The sequence below is a fragment of the Tinamus guttatus genome, unplaced genomic scaffold (genome assembly GCF_059628265.1).
Source record: "Tinamus guttatus ecotype Peru unplaced genomic scaffold, ASM5962826v1 Tinamus_guttatus_pri_ptg000194l, whole genome shotgun sequence".
NCBI classification, from domain to species: Eukaryota; Metazoa; Chordata; class Aves; order Tinamiformes; family Tinamidae; genus Tinamus; species Tinamus guttatus.
The window spans coordinates 1566213-1581700 of record NW_028288728.1 but is presented as its reverse complement, the minus strand read 5'-3'; the positions used below and the strand labels follow the sequence as shown (position 1 = coordinate 1581700).

Sequence of the window (15488 nt, the reverse complement as noted above, 5' to 3'; positions counted from 1 at the left end):
GAACTGAGCACCTATCCTGATTTTTGGGAGGCAGGAGGGAAAGAACCCAAGTGAGAAAGACCAAATTAGGCCTAGGAAATGTTGTAAAGGAATTTATACTACCTCCATCTAGAGAGTAATTTGACAAGCATGTTGGGATAATTGCCCAGGGTATATCTACAGGATATTTTGGCATGTGACATTTTTCACTTACTGATATTACCTGTGACTCAAAGGGAGCATAATATTAAATCATGGGGTATTTTACCTTGAGAACCTTTACCTTGAGAAATTAGGATTTCTTCATTTTAGATTAATCTGTGTCAGGAAGACATCCCTTTCAGCAAATAATAAACTAAATACAGAGTCCAGTTAACCTCAAGGTCAGAAGAGTTCAAGTTTACTACAGTTTAAGTAAACTCTTTATGTGGCAATAGGTACAGGCCACAGGTATGAAAGAAATTAGTGAGGACAAAGGATGTATCCAAATTTACTGATGTTGTAAGACCCCCAAATTCTAATATAATGGCGTGTTTTAATAAAGGGTGCGTTAATCTTGCTTTAAAAATTGTGCAATTAAACTTAACTCATGATTTCCACATCTTCCACATGCTGCTAAGCAGCGTGCATAATGCAAATGTTCTCTCATTAGCTGCCAGTTGCATTGAAGTGCTTTGTGTGGAAATAGAAGCTAAAAGCTGGGTTCCAGGAAAAGGTGAACTAGGTGTTGTACAGCAAGTGACTCGGTTTATGGCAGATAATTACATGGCAGCAAGTCAGTCTCTGAAGATTAACTGCGTGGATGAAGTGAATGGAAAGTAAAGCTCCTGCTCTGCTGTAGTTTGGACTGCAGGACCAGGGAGCCAGCAGGTTGGAGCCAGCCCCGTGCCTCTCCTTTCGTCCCTCAGCACAGGGCACTAGTGACTTGCCACAGGGACTCCTCACTCTTACAGGTCAGCCCACGCTATACCCCAGCTTTGCCTTCACACCTGCAGAAATGGCTTTAGGGAGGCACTTTCTGCCACCTGGTTTTCCAGTGCTGGGCATGTGATGAGAGTACAAGAGTAGACAGGACATCTAATGTTGAGATGGGCTAGAAAGAGGTTGTACAAATCTACAGTTGTGCCCTCTATTTTATTCCTGGTGCTCTTCAAGGTTTGTCAGAGCACACAGCTCTCATCACATGGGTCAAGTGATGGGCTCTCAAGCTTAAGCATAACCTTGGACCCACACTCAAAGCAGAATGTGGATATATACTTGAGGACCTCCTGTTACAGCTCCTGCACCAATGGAAACCGCCAGATCCCACTGAAATCAAGTGAATGGCAGCAGCAAAAATGAGAGAATCCTATAAACTGGACCTCCAAGAGAATTAAAAGGCAGGCAATACTTTCCTTGCAACACTTCACACACACAGAAAGTTAACATGTCCAATTAAACATGTGTCTAATGGGATAAAGACTCACAGAAGGACTCTGCAACATCCTTTGTGGATATTAATTTCCTCACATCCTTTGTGGATACTGATTTCGTCTTTCTAGTAAGGAGTAGAAACAGCACAAGTGCAAGGTATAATATGGTAAGCCAGGGGATTCTGATAATAAACAGTAGTGGAAAGGATTAAGGAGATGAGAGAAATAAAATGGTACAATCCCCTTGGAAAGACAGCAAACTGCATAGCAGTTTCAAGGCTCTACAACTAAGGAAAAAAGGGAATAAAATATCCTGCATGATTTTTGGTGAGGAGTGGGTGGAATTGAGCTAGGAAAAACACTTGTGACAATGTTAAGTCATTAGTCACATAGGAACCATGACCACTGCATTCCATAGGGATTACAAGAGAAGCTTTAGATGCTTTGGTGTGGTGAAGGTGCCAGTTTGATATGTAGGCCACTCTCTGCAAGGTTCTGGTGGTTTGGAAACACCGCTGTGGGTGTGTCATACAAAGGTAAAGGAGGTGGTTGCAAGCAATGCAGAAAAAGTGCTCGAGATGTAATTACTTATACGAGCAGCAAGGAAGAAGAAAGGAAGTTAGAGTCATACTCCAGAGGGAGCAGTGGGCAGTGTCGGAGGCAATCACGGTAAGTACCGAACACCCGAACTTAAGAACTGGTCAATGCGGTTTGTCACTAGCGCTCTGTGTGAAGAGCAGGTAACATCAGAGGCTTGCGGCTCTTATGGTTTCCAGAGAATATGAATTAAGGATAAGAGGAAAGAACAACTAAGCGAACTACGATCAGCACTCAGCTCAAAGAGATTCCTGAAACCAGCTTCGAGAGCCTGAACTCTTGGAAACTCCCAAGAAGAGGAAGGACCTCTGAATTATAATGTAAGTGGAGATAACACAGGATCACATCAGGTATAGTATTGCCAAATAGAAAAGGTTTCAGAATTTCTCTTTCAATACAAGGCTAGAGTGAATGCTGTATAAGTAACTACTCTTTTAATCTTCATGTTATCAAGACCATGTTTTCAAAAATTATGTGAGAAGACAATTTTATAAGATATATTTTAATGTCTGAGTTGCTACCTTAGGGAAAAAAAACTGTCAAAGACTACTTTCTGATTCTTTTTCATTTTTGTTTTCTCTGTGACTAAAAATTCAAAGTACTTTCCTCAAATCTTTACTGAGAGATCAAACATGATCAGTGGGACTCAGGAATCCTAAACAGAATTATTCCTCCCCACAAAAAAATGTCACTTTACTACCTGCACACCTTGAAGTGAGGTTGGTGATAATAGAAATATACTGACAGATGAGAAGATACAAAGGCTTAGAATTTGCACTGTTTTTAAAGAAAATACTCATGTTTAATACTTTTTGGGGGGGGGATGGGGAGGAATGGAACCACTTTTGCTTAAATAGAGAATAAGGAGCTGGGTAACAAAATAAGCAGGTAGAAAATTGTACCTGGTTCCACTTTAGCATTTCACATAAAAGCAGGTGGGTTTTATAATTTGAGACCTTTGAGACTTAAAAAGGACCACGGCTGTTGAACAAAACCAGAAGTGTCATTAACCAAGACGGAAGTTAAGCAATAAGGAAGTGCCCCTTTTCCTTCAGATGGCTTGTACCTCCCACCACACTCCCTGTTTCCTCATCCTTAAGGATAACTTATTCATGTCACACCTATTATTTTTTGTAGGAAGTTCTACTTGTCTTGGGATTCTAGAGAATGCATTTCCTCTGAGTAAATAATTTTGGTATCTCCTCCCATAATTACACCCACGCTGAGCGGGAACATTAGCATTAGACATACATCCATTATAGGAACTGGTTAATTCATCTGACAAGTTTACAGGTATTAACAACAACTGCTAAATACTTCTCAATTTCAGCCGACAGAACAAATAATTTCTCTCTCTTTTTTTCTTTTTTTTTTAAATGATTAATATGAATTGGACACCCTTGAAGAAGAAAGTAGAAGGTCTATGCAATTCACATAAGCTGCGGGAATGGCAGGTGAGTCCGCTATGTCATTTGCTTTCCTTCAGTGTTCTTTTCTCAATAAGTATTTCCTTAAGATATATGCCCTGTGGGTGTCTTCATAGATTTCTTACCTGGAGGAATTTTATCGTGTCAGCTGTTCTTGCACTTCACTTATTGTTATTATCGTATCTATTTGAAAATAAATTGTAAACTGAGCAGAAAGTGTTACTGAGGAAAAGAAATCCCATTATTTCAAGGCCCTTCTTCAGAACTCTATCTAGGCTATTTAGGCCTCTCCTTTTTTTTTTTTTTTTTTCTTTTCTTTTTTTAAAATGGCCTTTCAGAGATATTTTGGTGACATTTTGGGTGACAGAGCACTGGAACAGGCTGCCCAGAGAGGTTGTGGAGTCTCCTTCCCTGGAGATCTTCCAAACCTGCCTGGATGCCACGTGCTCTAGGTGACCCTGTGTGTGCAGCGGGATTGGACTACATGATCTCTAGAGGTCCCTTCCGACCTCAACCTTTATGTGATTCTGTGACATTTTGTACTAACAAAATTAGTAAAATCCATCTAATGGAGCTAGGAGCATGCAGCCTACAGATGGAAACTACATTATACTGCAATGTTGGACCACACCTTGTGTAGATGTTTACAAATACATGCACAAATCTGTTAAAACCCCGTTAAAGCAGAATAGTAATGACAGTATCTCTGTTTTGCATTTAGTAGAGATCCTTATTCAAAAGAAAAAGGTTTGGTGAACTGGATAATAGGAAGGCAGGTCTATCTTTTAGTGTAAACAGTCTATTCAACTCAGTTTTGATAATGTTACTTTGCAGGGGAAATAGCAGTCCAGTGCAGTTCACTACCATATTGTCCCAAACGTTCAGGTTAAATGCCGTTTCAGTCCATGGCTACTTATTATATTACCTCTTTGTAGTTATGGACTACAAAAAGGATGGCAAAAAAAGTTTTCTACTTCATTTAATTATGGCACTGAACTTCCCTCACAAGATGGATTTTTTTGTATTTATTCTGCAAAGATTTTGTATAAACTGTCATGCAATATGCAGCTATATTTGTTTCAGATCTGATTTATCATGGCTACATAGTATGAGATAAACTTGGGAGTTTGTTTGAACCATACCATAATACTGAATTTTGCTGTAGGCCTTAACTCATACTTTCTTTTCCTCACCTTTGCTGTTTTCCTTTCAATTCCCTTTAACCGTTCTTGCTGCCCCTTCGCTCTCCGCTCCCAAAGGGGAAGAAAAAAAAAGTAAAACCTCACTGCATATATGATACTGGCATTAAAGTGATTGTGGAGAATCTTTACTAGGATACCTTTCCTGGAGCGTAGGCCAAACTTTGCAACACTATGCTCCAACCATACTTTGCAGAGAATCATAGGATATACCTAAGCTTGAAGGACAGTGCCTCTCAGAGCTCCCAAAGAAAACATCACTCTGCGCAAGTTGAGCATGACAGTAAAGCATAAGCAAGAGAAGGAAAAACAATCTTGCAATGAGAACTGCTTAAGTACTCACTTGCCAAAAAGTCAGCGTAGGATTTAAGATGGTAAGAGTCACTTTGTTGGCTTTAAACTACAGACCATGCTGGCAATGAGGCAAGCGTGGCCTGTAGCACAACCACATACGACCAGGCATGAGATCATATATGCAAAGGAAGACCTTTGATATCAGAAATCCCCAAGCACAATGTCCCTCCACAACACTGAGGTAGTGTGGCTGCCCCAGAACACAGGCAGAACACAAATCCCAGTGGGCAGTTTGTCACTTTGAGTGGAGCTAAATTCTGTCCAATGACTTTTTGTCAAGAGCTCTGAATATGTCCACAAATAAATTTTGTTCATTTTTATAAATCTCATACTATGTATCTTTTCCCTACTATAAATCAGATGACAGAAGCAGTAAAATATTGGAGTAGCTGTTTCCAGATTACTTATAAATGTTAAAAGTATACAAGGTCTACTAACCACTGAATTTGGTGATAACTCTGAAATGAACCTGATTTGCTCCGGTTAATTTTTTCTACATTAATTAATTAATTAATAAGTATCCACCATGGCATAGGAAGAACATGAGTCCGTGGTGTGTGAGACTCCTGCAACAAAACCCCAGCACAAGATTTCTACTGCTGGCCACTAGATTTGATCCATTTCCTGAAGCATCTTCCTTTTAGTCTGACCTTCCTTCAAGAAGGGGTTCCTGGTGTTAGCAACCTCATAATCCTACCTGGCAGCAAATGGCTGTTTTCTTTGCTTGCTTTTTCTTAATGTCTTTTCACTTGTTTTATAGACCTAACACCAACACACATTTCCTGGCAACCATCAGCAAATGCCCGCGTACACCATACTGACAGATATGCCAACAGGGAACTGACTATGAGGCGAGGACAGGCCTTCACCATCAGCCTGTACTTCAACAGGCCACAGCAGCCTGGGGAGAGCTTAGGATTCGTTGCTGAAACAGGTAACACACCTTTCTCCACACTATTGCAGAGCTGTACTTTTTTCCCCTTCTAATTATTCCCTTATTCCGTTTAGAAATGCAGTCTTCCTTCATATTTTTGAACCTTTTTCCCCCCAGTGTGCTAATTTCAAATTGGAAATTAATAACGAAACTGTGCTCTGGAACACACAGAAATTACACAGCGTAACATGGATGTTGATGCATGTCTTCTCCCCGGCAGGACCGTCCCCCTCCGAGTCTCACCACACGAGGGCTGTATTTAATGTCTCCGAGGCAGGGGCTAGTGGCTGGCAAGCTACCCAGGAACCCAGTGAGTCTGGCTACACAAACTTCACCATATCCAGCCCAGCCAATGCTGTCATTGGACGATACAATCTCACCCTCCAGGTAACCTCTGGGAACAGGATCTTCTCCAGATTCCTGGGGCAGTTTGTGATGCTCTTTAACCCATGGTGTCCAGGTAGGTACTGCTGCCCCTGCTCTTAAATGTAACTGACCTATCTGCTTTCATTTCTGCACAAGGTTACTTCACCGAACCTGGGGCAGTACCCTCAGCTCTCTGTTCATAGACCTGGTTTTACTACATTGAAACACCCCCCTCCCCACATTTTTTTTCCCCTCCTCTCTCCCTCTCAAGTGAAATACACTATAGCACGTGACACTATAGACTTTTCCTTCAGGACTGAGTAGATATTTTTTCCATGTACAAGGGCTGACAGACTTAGAAAATTACATGCACTTTTCAGGCCTTTAATTAAGCTTGCAGGAAGTTTCTTTACTTGCATCTATATCAAAGCTAGACTTCTTGCAAATGTTGCATGCAAGGATAAAGGCTCAAGTAATTTTCTAAAATTTGTCAGAGGACTAGCCAGAAGAAAGACTAGCACTTCCCAGATATTTCATCATGGGCTTATATGGGGCATTTCTGCTACCATTTTTAATTTTTGCAGCCTCGTCATACTACAGAAAAATACAAATTTCTAAACTTGTTTTTTGCAAATATATGATAGTCTAGGACTCAGAGTAGCCTAAAACTAAACCACCTTACAGCTGATAGATCTCTTAGTCACCTAAATGACTAAAAAATCTTATGCAACATGAGAAGATAAAAGCAACCACAATCAGCCACTTTGTGTGCGTGCATGTGTGTGTGTGTTACTACATGTTAGTCAATTAGCTAATTAGCTCAGCATGCCTTGGAAGGCAGAATAATAGCAGAATTATATTCAGGAGATTCAGACTGCGTCTGCATAGTCCTGAGGGAATTACATCTGAGGAACCTCCTGAAAGATCAATTGCTGCATAACTTTTAATAGCTTGAAACTGCACTATGGAGAGAAAAGCTTGACAGTTCCTGAACTAGAACAAATGAGTGAGAGTGATATCACAAGACCAGACGAATTGTTATTTGATGAAAACTGAAGAAGGATGAGCATTTCAGTAGGCCATCCCAATAACGTTGCTGGTACCACCTTGGATCAGGCAAGTCTGGATTCTTAAAATGAGATGAACACATGACTAGAAAAATAAACAAACACACTAAAGATTTTTCTCTTAGAATACCTTTTCCACTTTTAACTAACCTGATAAAGCTGAGAAATCCAGTGAGCTACTCAGTGAGTAAGGTTGGGCTTTTCTCCATCTTCCCTTCAAAATAGATGGCAAAACACTTAGGTAATATACAGAGACTATACTAAAACTTGGCAAATAGTCAAAGTAACATAATGTAGATTTTTTTTTCCAGGCCATTAAGTAAATGAATTTCACCAAATTGTTTGCATGTAGGTAGATAAAACAATGAGATAGGGTTTTCTGAATACTTTATCTACTTGCCCATTTTAGGTCAACATTCAAGTGTTCTTCAAAGGCTATTGGTATCTTCATTTTTAAGTTCAGAAGTATGACCAACTTCTTTTTCAGGTGATGATGTCTACATGGCTAATGAAAATGAGAGACAGGAATATGTTCTGAATGAAAATGGAATTATCTTTGTGGGCAATGCAAAGTACATTGAAGCAAGAGGATGGTACTATGGACAGGTAAGCTGTTAGGAATTCACTTGGACTCATACTCTGTCTCCAACTTCATCTTCTAATTATTTGTATCCTTGATAGGTATACCTACTTATATGAAAAGTCAGGTAAAGCTGGCTAGCCTTGATTGTGATTTACTTACTATGTGCCTGGTAGGACTGTGGTGAGAGATGGTGTGGCACAGCACTGCAGTAAAGCCTGCAACTCTTGCATGTGCTACGAGCTACAAGCACAGCCATGCGCCAGATCCATGACCAGACTGCAGCAAATATTGCAGGAGTGTATGTTGTGCTCTCTGTGTTTTAAGTCTTGTTCTTACCATCTTTGGGCTCCAAATTCTTAGAAAGTAGAAACTGCAGAAGACTCCTCTGATTCTGTTTGGGAAAGTATCCCTTCTTAAAAACATATCTTATCTGATCACAGTTTCAAGATCCTCTTCTAAACATCTGTCTCACCATGCTTGATCTGAGCCTGTATTATCGTCAGGACCCAGCCATGGATGTATCCCGAAGAGGAGATCCTAAATATGTGGGCAGAGTAATCAGTTCTATGGTAAGAAATGGACAATTTAATTTGAATTCCACATCGTTAAGCAAAAAGCATTAGTCACCCCTGTGAGACTCAACAGTCTTTGCCTTAGCATTATAATCAAGAAACTAGATATGATGCATTACATGCAACTGATTTTGCCCCTTCTATCCACTTGTCTGCTTTTAGATCAATGGAAATGATAATGACAATGGCGTTCTCTTGGGAAAGTGGCAAGGAAGCTTCCATTCTCATGAAAATCCATCCAGATGGGATGGCAGCGTGGTAATCCTTCGGAAATGGCGCCAGGACAACTATAGGCCTGTTCAATATGGCCAATGCTGGGTTTTTGCAGGTGTAATGTGTACAGGTAAGTTTTAAGAATAAAGAATTACAATGAAATGGAGGCATTTATAACCTCTGTTTTTGTTTTTTTTTTTAAATCAAAACCTTAAATCAATTAATTCTACAAGAGGAACAGTACTTCAGAGACTGCAAAAAATGAATAACAACAAAATATTTGAGAAACAACATTAAATTGTTTAAATATTTGTAACTGCTGAGTTAGAGGGTTTTTTCTTTTCTTTTTTTTTTCCTTTTTGTTTTTAATATATTTCAGTTCTGAGGTGTTTGGGAATTCCAACCCGTTTGATTTCAAATTTTAACTCTGCTCATGATGTGGATAGAAACCTGAGTATTGATAAATACTATGACAGCTCTGGAAAGAGTCTTAATATCGGCAAGGATTCCACATGGTAAATATACATTTCTGCATTTCACCATCACTTAGGGAGAGGATTTATGTGATTTATGTTATTATTAGCACAAAAGTACTAGAACTTCATGCAGCTATCTAAATTTATAAAGCAGATACCAGTTTGGAAGGAAACCATATCTCATGGTTTTGAGACAAGTTACTTTTTTTTAAAAAAAAAAAAGACAAACCCACAATGTTTGGTGGTCCCTGACCTCAAACCGGTTACCACTTTTTTAAGAAAGTGGCAATGTTGCTTTTGAAAATGTACCATTCCAAATCTCTCATTTACTGATTCCTAACCAGTTTGTTTCTGGTAACACAGCTATAACTTCTGTGCGCTTAACTAGTTTGCTGCTGCTGTAGCTTCTTCTCATCACACATCTAAAGCCTTGGTTCCTCAGCTTAGCCTATCCTTCCCAGGTAGTTTGGAGCCTCCCCAAGAGGTTTTCCAGGATTCATTTTGCTAGTCTTTCCTCTTGAGGGAACTGATAAAAAGAGAACAGTCCCAGTCTTGTTAGACCCAATTATTGAGGTCTTGGAGTCTAGGAGTATAAAGTCACACTTCAAGCCCCAGATGAGATTAGCCAAAGAAACATGATAATCCTTAAGTCATGCCATTTTATTCTTTATTTACTCCCAAATTTGAAACTTTCAAGCTGCAGCTACTTTTCAGGAAATGTACTTACTAGGCCATACTTCCAAAGGTATATGATAAAACTCAAAAGTCTTTTGTGCATCCTAGGTTTAGCCAATAGTGGTTGTTTAGTCTGCTTCCTTTCACTGAGTTTATGTAGTAGAAGAATGCGAGAAGTCTTTCTCTTCCTAACACCCTTAAAAGCACTAGTCTCTGAATAAACACTCAGAGGATGAAGTTGTGTTTCTGAGCCCTGCTGTGACCTATCTTCTACTAAGCTTTTGTGCTGTTCTTTCTACTCAAAGTCTGTGGAACTCACTAGCACTGGATGCCATGAAAGCAAAAATGATAAAATATGTTTTAAAAATCCTCTAAAGACATTCTGAAGCAATCACTAATGAAAACTAATGAAATATAGTGTTCTCAATGTAGCCTTTAGTTCACAGAGTTCCTAACTCATGCTCTAGTATTGCTAGCAGTCAATCAAGGGTAGGGTCATTTCACTCCTGTTCTGTTCTTAATTTTTTCTAAACATCTCCTATTGCACACTACTACAGATAGACAATTGGACTTTATGAACACTTATTCACCACCTACTACAACTTTCCTGAATTTCTTATAAAAAAAAAAAAAAAAAACAGACAAAAAGAACCTTAGCACTTCCCACTTCTGAAGGATACTCAATCCAGTTTCCAAACATTGCAAGGTATCTTTCTCATATGGTTTCTCTTGGTTCCAAAGCAAGCTGCTGACATCTCTCTTCTCTCTCTCACACTCTCATTATATTTATTTCTTTTTAAAAGAGGTCAACACCTCAACAACAGAAAGGGGCAGTGAGTTGCTGCAACTAGACAGCTCATCTCACATCCTGATGAATGGGCAAAACAATTCCCCACACCTTTCAAAGTGGGAAGTGTATATTCCTACACTTCCTAGTCATTGTTCTTTCCATCTCCAGGGACTATCACGTCTGGAATGAAAGCTGGTTCACTCGTCGAGACCTGGGAGCATCATACAATGGATGGCAAGTTTTAGACGCAACTCCACAAGAACAAAGCAAAGGTAACAGTGCAAGTTCTTAATTGTCTTTCTCCAGACCAATCATTACTAATATGACTTCTGAAATTTGTTTGTGCCCTAGGACTATTTCAGTGTGGCCCTGCATCTGTCATAGCCATCAAAGAAGGTGATGTAGACTTGGATTACGACACCTTATTTGTGTATACGGAGGTGAATGCTGATTGCAACAGATGGATTGTATACAATGATGGCACTAAGAAAAGAGTTTATTGTGATACTGAAATAATTGGCAGGTTTATCAGCACCAAAGCTGTGGGCAGCAATTCTCGTGTGGATGTCACTTACAACTATAAGTACCCAGAAGGTAAAAAAAAAAAAAAAAAGTTTTTTGGGTAATTAATTCCTTCAAATTACACATTATACATTAATTCCTTAAATAAGATTCCTTACTAATACACAGTAAATACTTTACTGCCTCACACAAAACTACAAAATAGCTACAAAATATTTCCTAGCCGTGTTTTGTTTATATCATTTTTACTACCAAAAGCAACCAGATTCTCAAACTTCTGTAGAAAGTATATTTACTTCATTTCAGTGATTTACTTTAATATAATGCATTTATTAATTTCATTTAATATTAATTTATTAAACAAAAAAGCTTGAATGGCATTCTAGTGAAAAAATACAGGGAACATTTCAGCAGCATATGTTTTTGAGTGATGCAGAGCTGACACCCTGCAATGTTCTCATAACCTTGACACAGAGAACATGTAATGGCAATGAAGATATGAATTTTACTTGATTCTCTCTTTCAACCAGGTTCTTCTGAGGAAAGACGTGTTTATCGAAAGGCCTGGGCTAAGATATTTGGATCAAACGCCCCAGAAAGACACAGAGAGTCTTCAAATGAAAGATCTTCAGAGGCAATGAGAAACCCTGGAATCTCTGGGAAATTCAAGCTGGCTGAACCTCCAGTGTTCGGCAAAGATATTAGCCTAATCTTAATTCTCAATAACCTATCTTTCGATCACAAGACAGTGAAGGTGGATATAAGCGCATCAACTGTCCTGTATACAAGGCGAGCAGTGGCAGAGATCCTGCAGGCGACCACCTCTGTGGATCTTGGTTCTAATCAAGGTAATTGTTCGTGTGCTTCAAGAGCTAATAAACTCTCTTCTTGACCATTATAATCCCCTAAATGTAAATGTAAGGGAGAAACATCAATACCATATCTATATCTACTTGTCCTGTCTTTTAGCAGGAGTGTTTACTGCTGCACTTAACTAGATTTTTCTTCTTCTTCTGAAAAGGCCACATCTATATTATAGCCCCAGAAGCAATATCATAGTTAGGTACATATCTGTGGCAAATATTACACGTATCAGAACGCATCTTACTCTTTGAACAAATAAGCAAGTCCAATGCATGCCTTCTGGCACTTTACATGAAATATGGAAGAGTTTAATAAAAATTAATCTGGAAAAAATTACAGTGAAATTCCATATGTCTCTTTTAAAAAAGAGCCAAGGCTAATAAAATTATTAAATGGATCTTTTTTCATCCCCAGGGACTGCGAAGATATAGAGCTCTTCTCCATATACAGTAGAAAGGTTGTATGACTAAGACAATAAGTAGCTGACCAGGTTGCTCATAAGGGTCTCCAAATATTGATCCGGACTTTCTTCTTGACTGTTGTAAAATAAATAGGATATATGGAAGGAATAGATAAAAATGGTTATTCATGTAATTATAAAAAAATACAAAGAGACAATCCAGTGAAATGCAGATGAGCAGATGCCTTCCGTTTTAGGCCAAAATTCTTCTTTTTTTTTTTTTTTTAAAAAAAGAACAGGAAAGGACCACCAGCAGTGAGAAATACTCTACTCCCTTGTAAGACCATCTGTGTATACAGCCCCTGGGTGTCCTATCTTCTCTTCAATAGTTTCAGAGATCCTCACAATAACTGTGTCACCTTTAGCATTCTTTATAGGAATCTAATTTTTTTAAATATACATCTACATTCCAGAGAAACATATTCAGTTAAAGATTCCTTATACTTATTACGGAAAATATCTGACTACGGACAAAAGGATCCAAGTTACTGCTTTGTGTGAAGTCATGAACATGCATGGTATAAAGCTGCTGGTAGAGAAGACAATCATTTTAGAGGACACAAACATCATTATCAAGGTAAACAGCTCACTGCTGTCCTGAACAGACAGTAATGATCTAAAGAGATTTCTTGGAGCTCAGAACAGATGAAAACGTGAGGATAAAAATGTATGAATGTAGTCTACAGCCTTTCAGATATGGCTCTGAAGTTCTGCCTGTGTAATTTAAGAAAGTAAGCTTCCTCAAAATGGGATCCAACAATTTTGGATCTTTGCTTGAACCTGCCCAATTGTCTTCAGAACAGCTCTGTTCCCTTCTTTCTTTCCCAGTCATGTGCAATTGCTTTGTGTTTACAGAAATGCCTATATTTTCACTCCATTTTTATTCTAGTTACTGGCAAGCATTTGAGTTGCCTTTGGATGACTTTCCTTTTTCTCAAAATAAAGGCTTAAACCTTCCACTCCAATTTATCCATATCACAGAAAAACAAAGAAATTACATACAGCAAGCCAAAGATCAGACAGATTATAAGATATGCAATGAGGTCTCTATTTCACTGAAATTTATATATAAATTATTACACATATCTCAACAGCACTACTTAACAAATCCAAATCCAGCTTCAAGCTCTAGAAAAAGCATACCAAGTGTGATTAAATTCCACTGTTCTGACCTATATATTATTTATCCTCAAATATAAGTGATGATCTGCTTACAGTACCACTGAAATCTGACTTCAAAAACGTCTAAAACAGTGGACAATCAGAAATGTGTCTTTGTCATTTAGGTTCCTCAGCGGGTTGTAGTGAACAAAGCTGCTACTCTAGAGATCTCGTACGCCAACCCCCTCCCCGAACCCGTGGACAGCTGTGTCCTGCTAGTGACCTTGATGAACCAACAGGTCAAGATACAGTAAGTAAAAGCTATAGCATTTACTTAGGGCTTATAACATGACCAATATCATGGTTAGTTTCTCAATAAGAAAAAAAAAAAAATCATGGTTAAGTCAACTTTATCCCAAAACGCATGTGTTGTGTTTATGAAAATAAAAATGCCACAAAATACATATTGTGAAATGGTGATTTCTCAATCATGTATTTTTTTTTTTAACTTAGGGAATTCTCTAAGAACTAAAAACTGCTAATTTATTCCTTTCTGGAAAAGCAAATGGGAAAGTCAAATTCTTTTGCGTCTTTGATATTCCTTCTACAGCTTGGCTTCATATTTCTACTTTTAAATACAATAACCTGAAACATGGAAATAAATCTAAGCTAAAGGACACAAATACGACTCTGCCATAGCTTCCCTCATTCCAGCCAAAACAAGTTCTGTTCTCATTTAAAGTACGAAGTAGGCTGCCTTTTGGGCATATAAGAGCAAAAAAATCTAACTTTTTTTTTCCTGGATTCTGCTTCTTTATGGATTAACTCCATAAAGCATTTCATAAAATTCTTTCATTATGAAACATTCTGACTTGCTGCAGCTCTGAAGAGTTTGGACATGATAATTCATGCCCAATGAAATGGACGGAAATTTCTGAAGATGATAATTCATAAAATATGGAAAACACTATTCCTGTGAGGGGTCTTATAAATCATTTTTTTTCGAATTACCACATCATGCCAAAAAAGAAACAAAGCACTTTGGTCATGAGGAAAATTCAAGTTATTGACAAAATGGACATAGCCAAGCAAACACTGGAAAAAGAATAGACCTTTATCAGAGTTTTCCTGTTCTAAATTTCTATGTTTACTATCTAACCTTGCATTGAACTCCAAGTCATACTTCTACCTTTCATTTTCTATTGACAAATAAATGGACTATGCTGTCTTCTCCTGTTTCTTAGTCCACACAAAATCCCAAACCTAAATAATTCTCAGAAAACACCACTGATCTGAAGCAACCCTTTGGTACAACAGCTCTGTAGCTCTCTTTCTTTGGCATATGAAGGAAAGACAATGCAAACCTGAATTATTTGATTTTTGTTTTCAGTCTAGCAGGACTAGCACCGAGGGAGAGATCAAAAATTTACTTTGAATTCACACCTCGCAGAACTGGGCCCTTACAGCTGCAAGTAGACTTCTCCTGTGACAAGTTCTCGCATGTTAAAGGATTCATAACCATTGCAGTAGCACCTGCATAATGTGATGGAGACAATTTCTTCTTTCTGTATTAACAATGACATTTTCCCCTGCATAGGGACAGTAATGACAACAACACGTTTCCACAAAAACAGGCAATCACTTACATTGCATTAGAATTAAGTGTCCTGCTTTCACAGTGCTTAATTAATAGTTTCTAAGTGTATACCTTTTTTTGACCTCCTGTCTAGAAAAAAATGAAGCCTCTTCCTCATAGAAATATTAATAGTTTTAGTGAAATCTACTAATTGTATTAAGCTCCAGGTTTTAATTTCTCCAGCAGATAACACATAGAGCCTTTTTTAGATCTCATTCTAATTTGCCATCAATAAATATAAAAATTCAAATAACGGTTGTA

General features: G+C 38.3%; 1 protein-coding gene across 1 annotated transcript; it reads left to right on the top strand.

The window, feature by feature from the left end:
* The first annotated feature begins 3435 nt into the window (after nt 1-3435).
* Nucleotides 3436-15144, top strand: LOC104570882 (protein-glutamine gamma-glutamyltransferase 6). The gene is made up of 13 exons (XM_088523640.1): nt 3436-3442; nt 5729-5902; nt 6123-6362; nt 7823-7941; nt 8359-8487; nt 8653-8833; nt 9083-9218; nt 10813-10916; nt 10996-11238; nt 11697-12014; nt 12904-13067; nt 13777-13901; nt 14982-15144. Exons 1-13 carry the CDS (start codon nt 3436-3438, stop codon nt 15130-15132), a joined length of 2091 nt encoding a protein of 696 aa, XP_088379766.1. The 3' UTR covers nt 15133-15144.
* The last annotated feature ends 344 nt before the right edge of the window (nt 15145-15488 follow it).

Bases quoted from the DNA above. Each gene is read 5' to 3' on its own strand.
- LOC104570882 (XM_088523640.1), top strand. The intron at 10,917-10,995 runs GTAACAGTGCAA...TTTGTGCCCTAG, and splicing joins TCCACAAGAACAAAGCAAAG to GACTATTTCAGTGTGGCCCT. The intron at 13,902-14,981 runs GTAAGTAAAAGC...TTTTGTTTTCAG, and splicing joins AACCAACAGGTCAAGATACA to TCTAGCAGGACTAGCACCGA.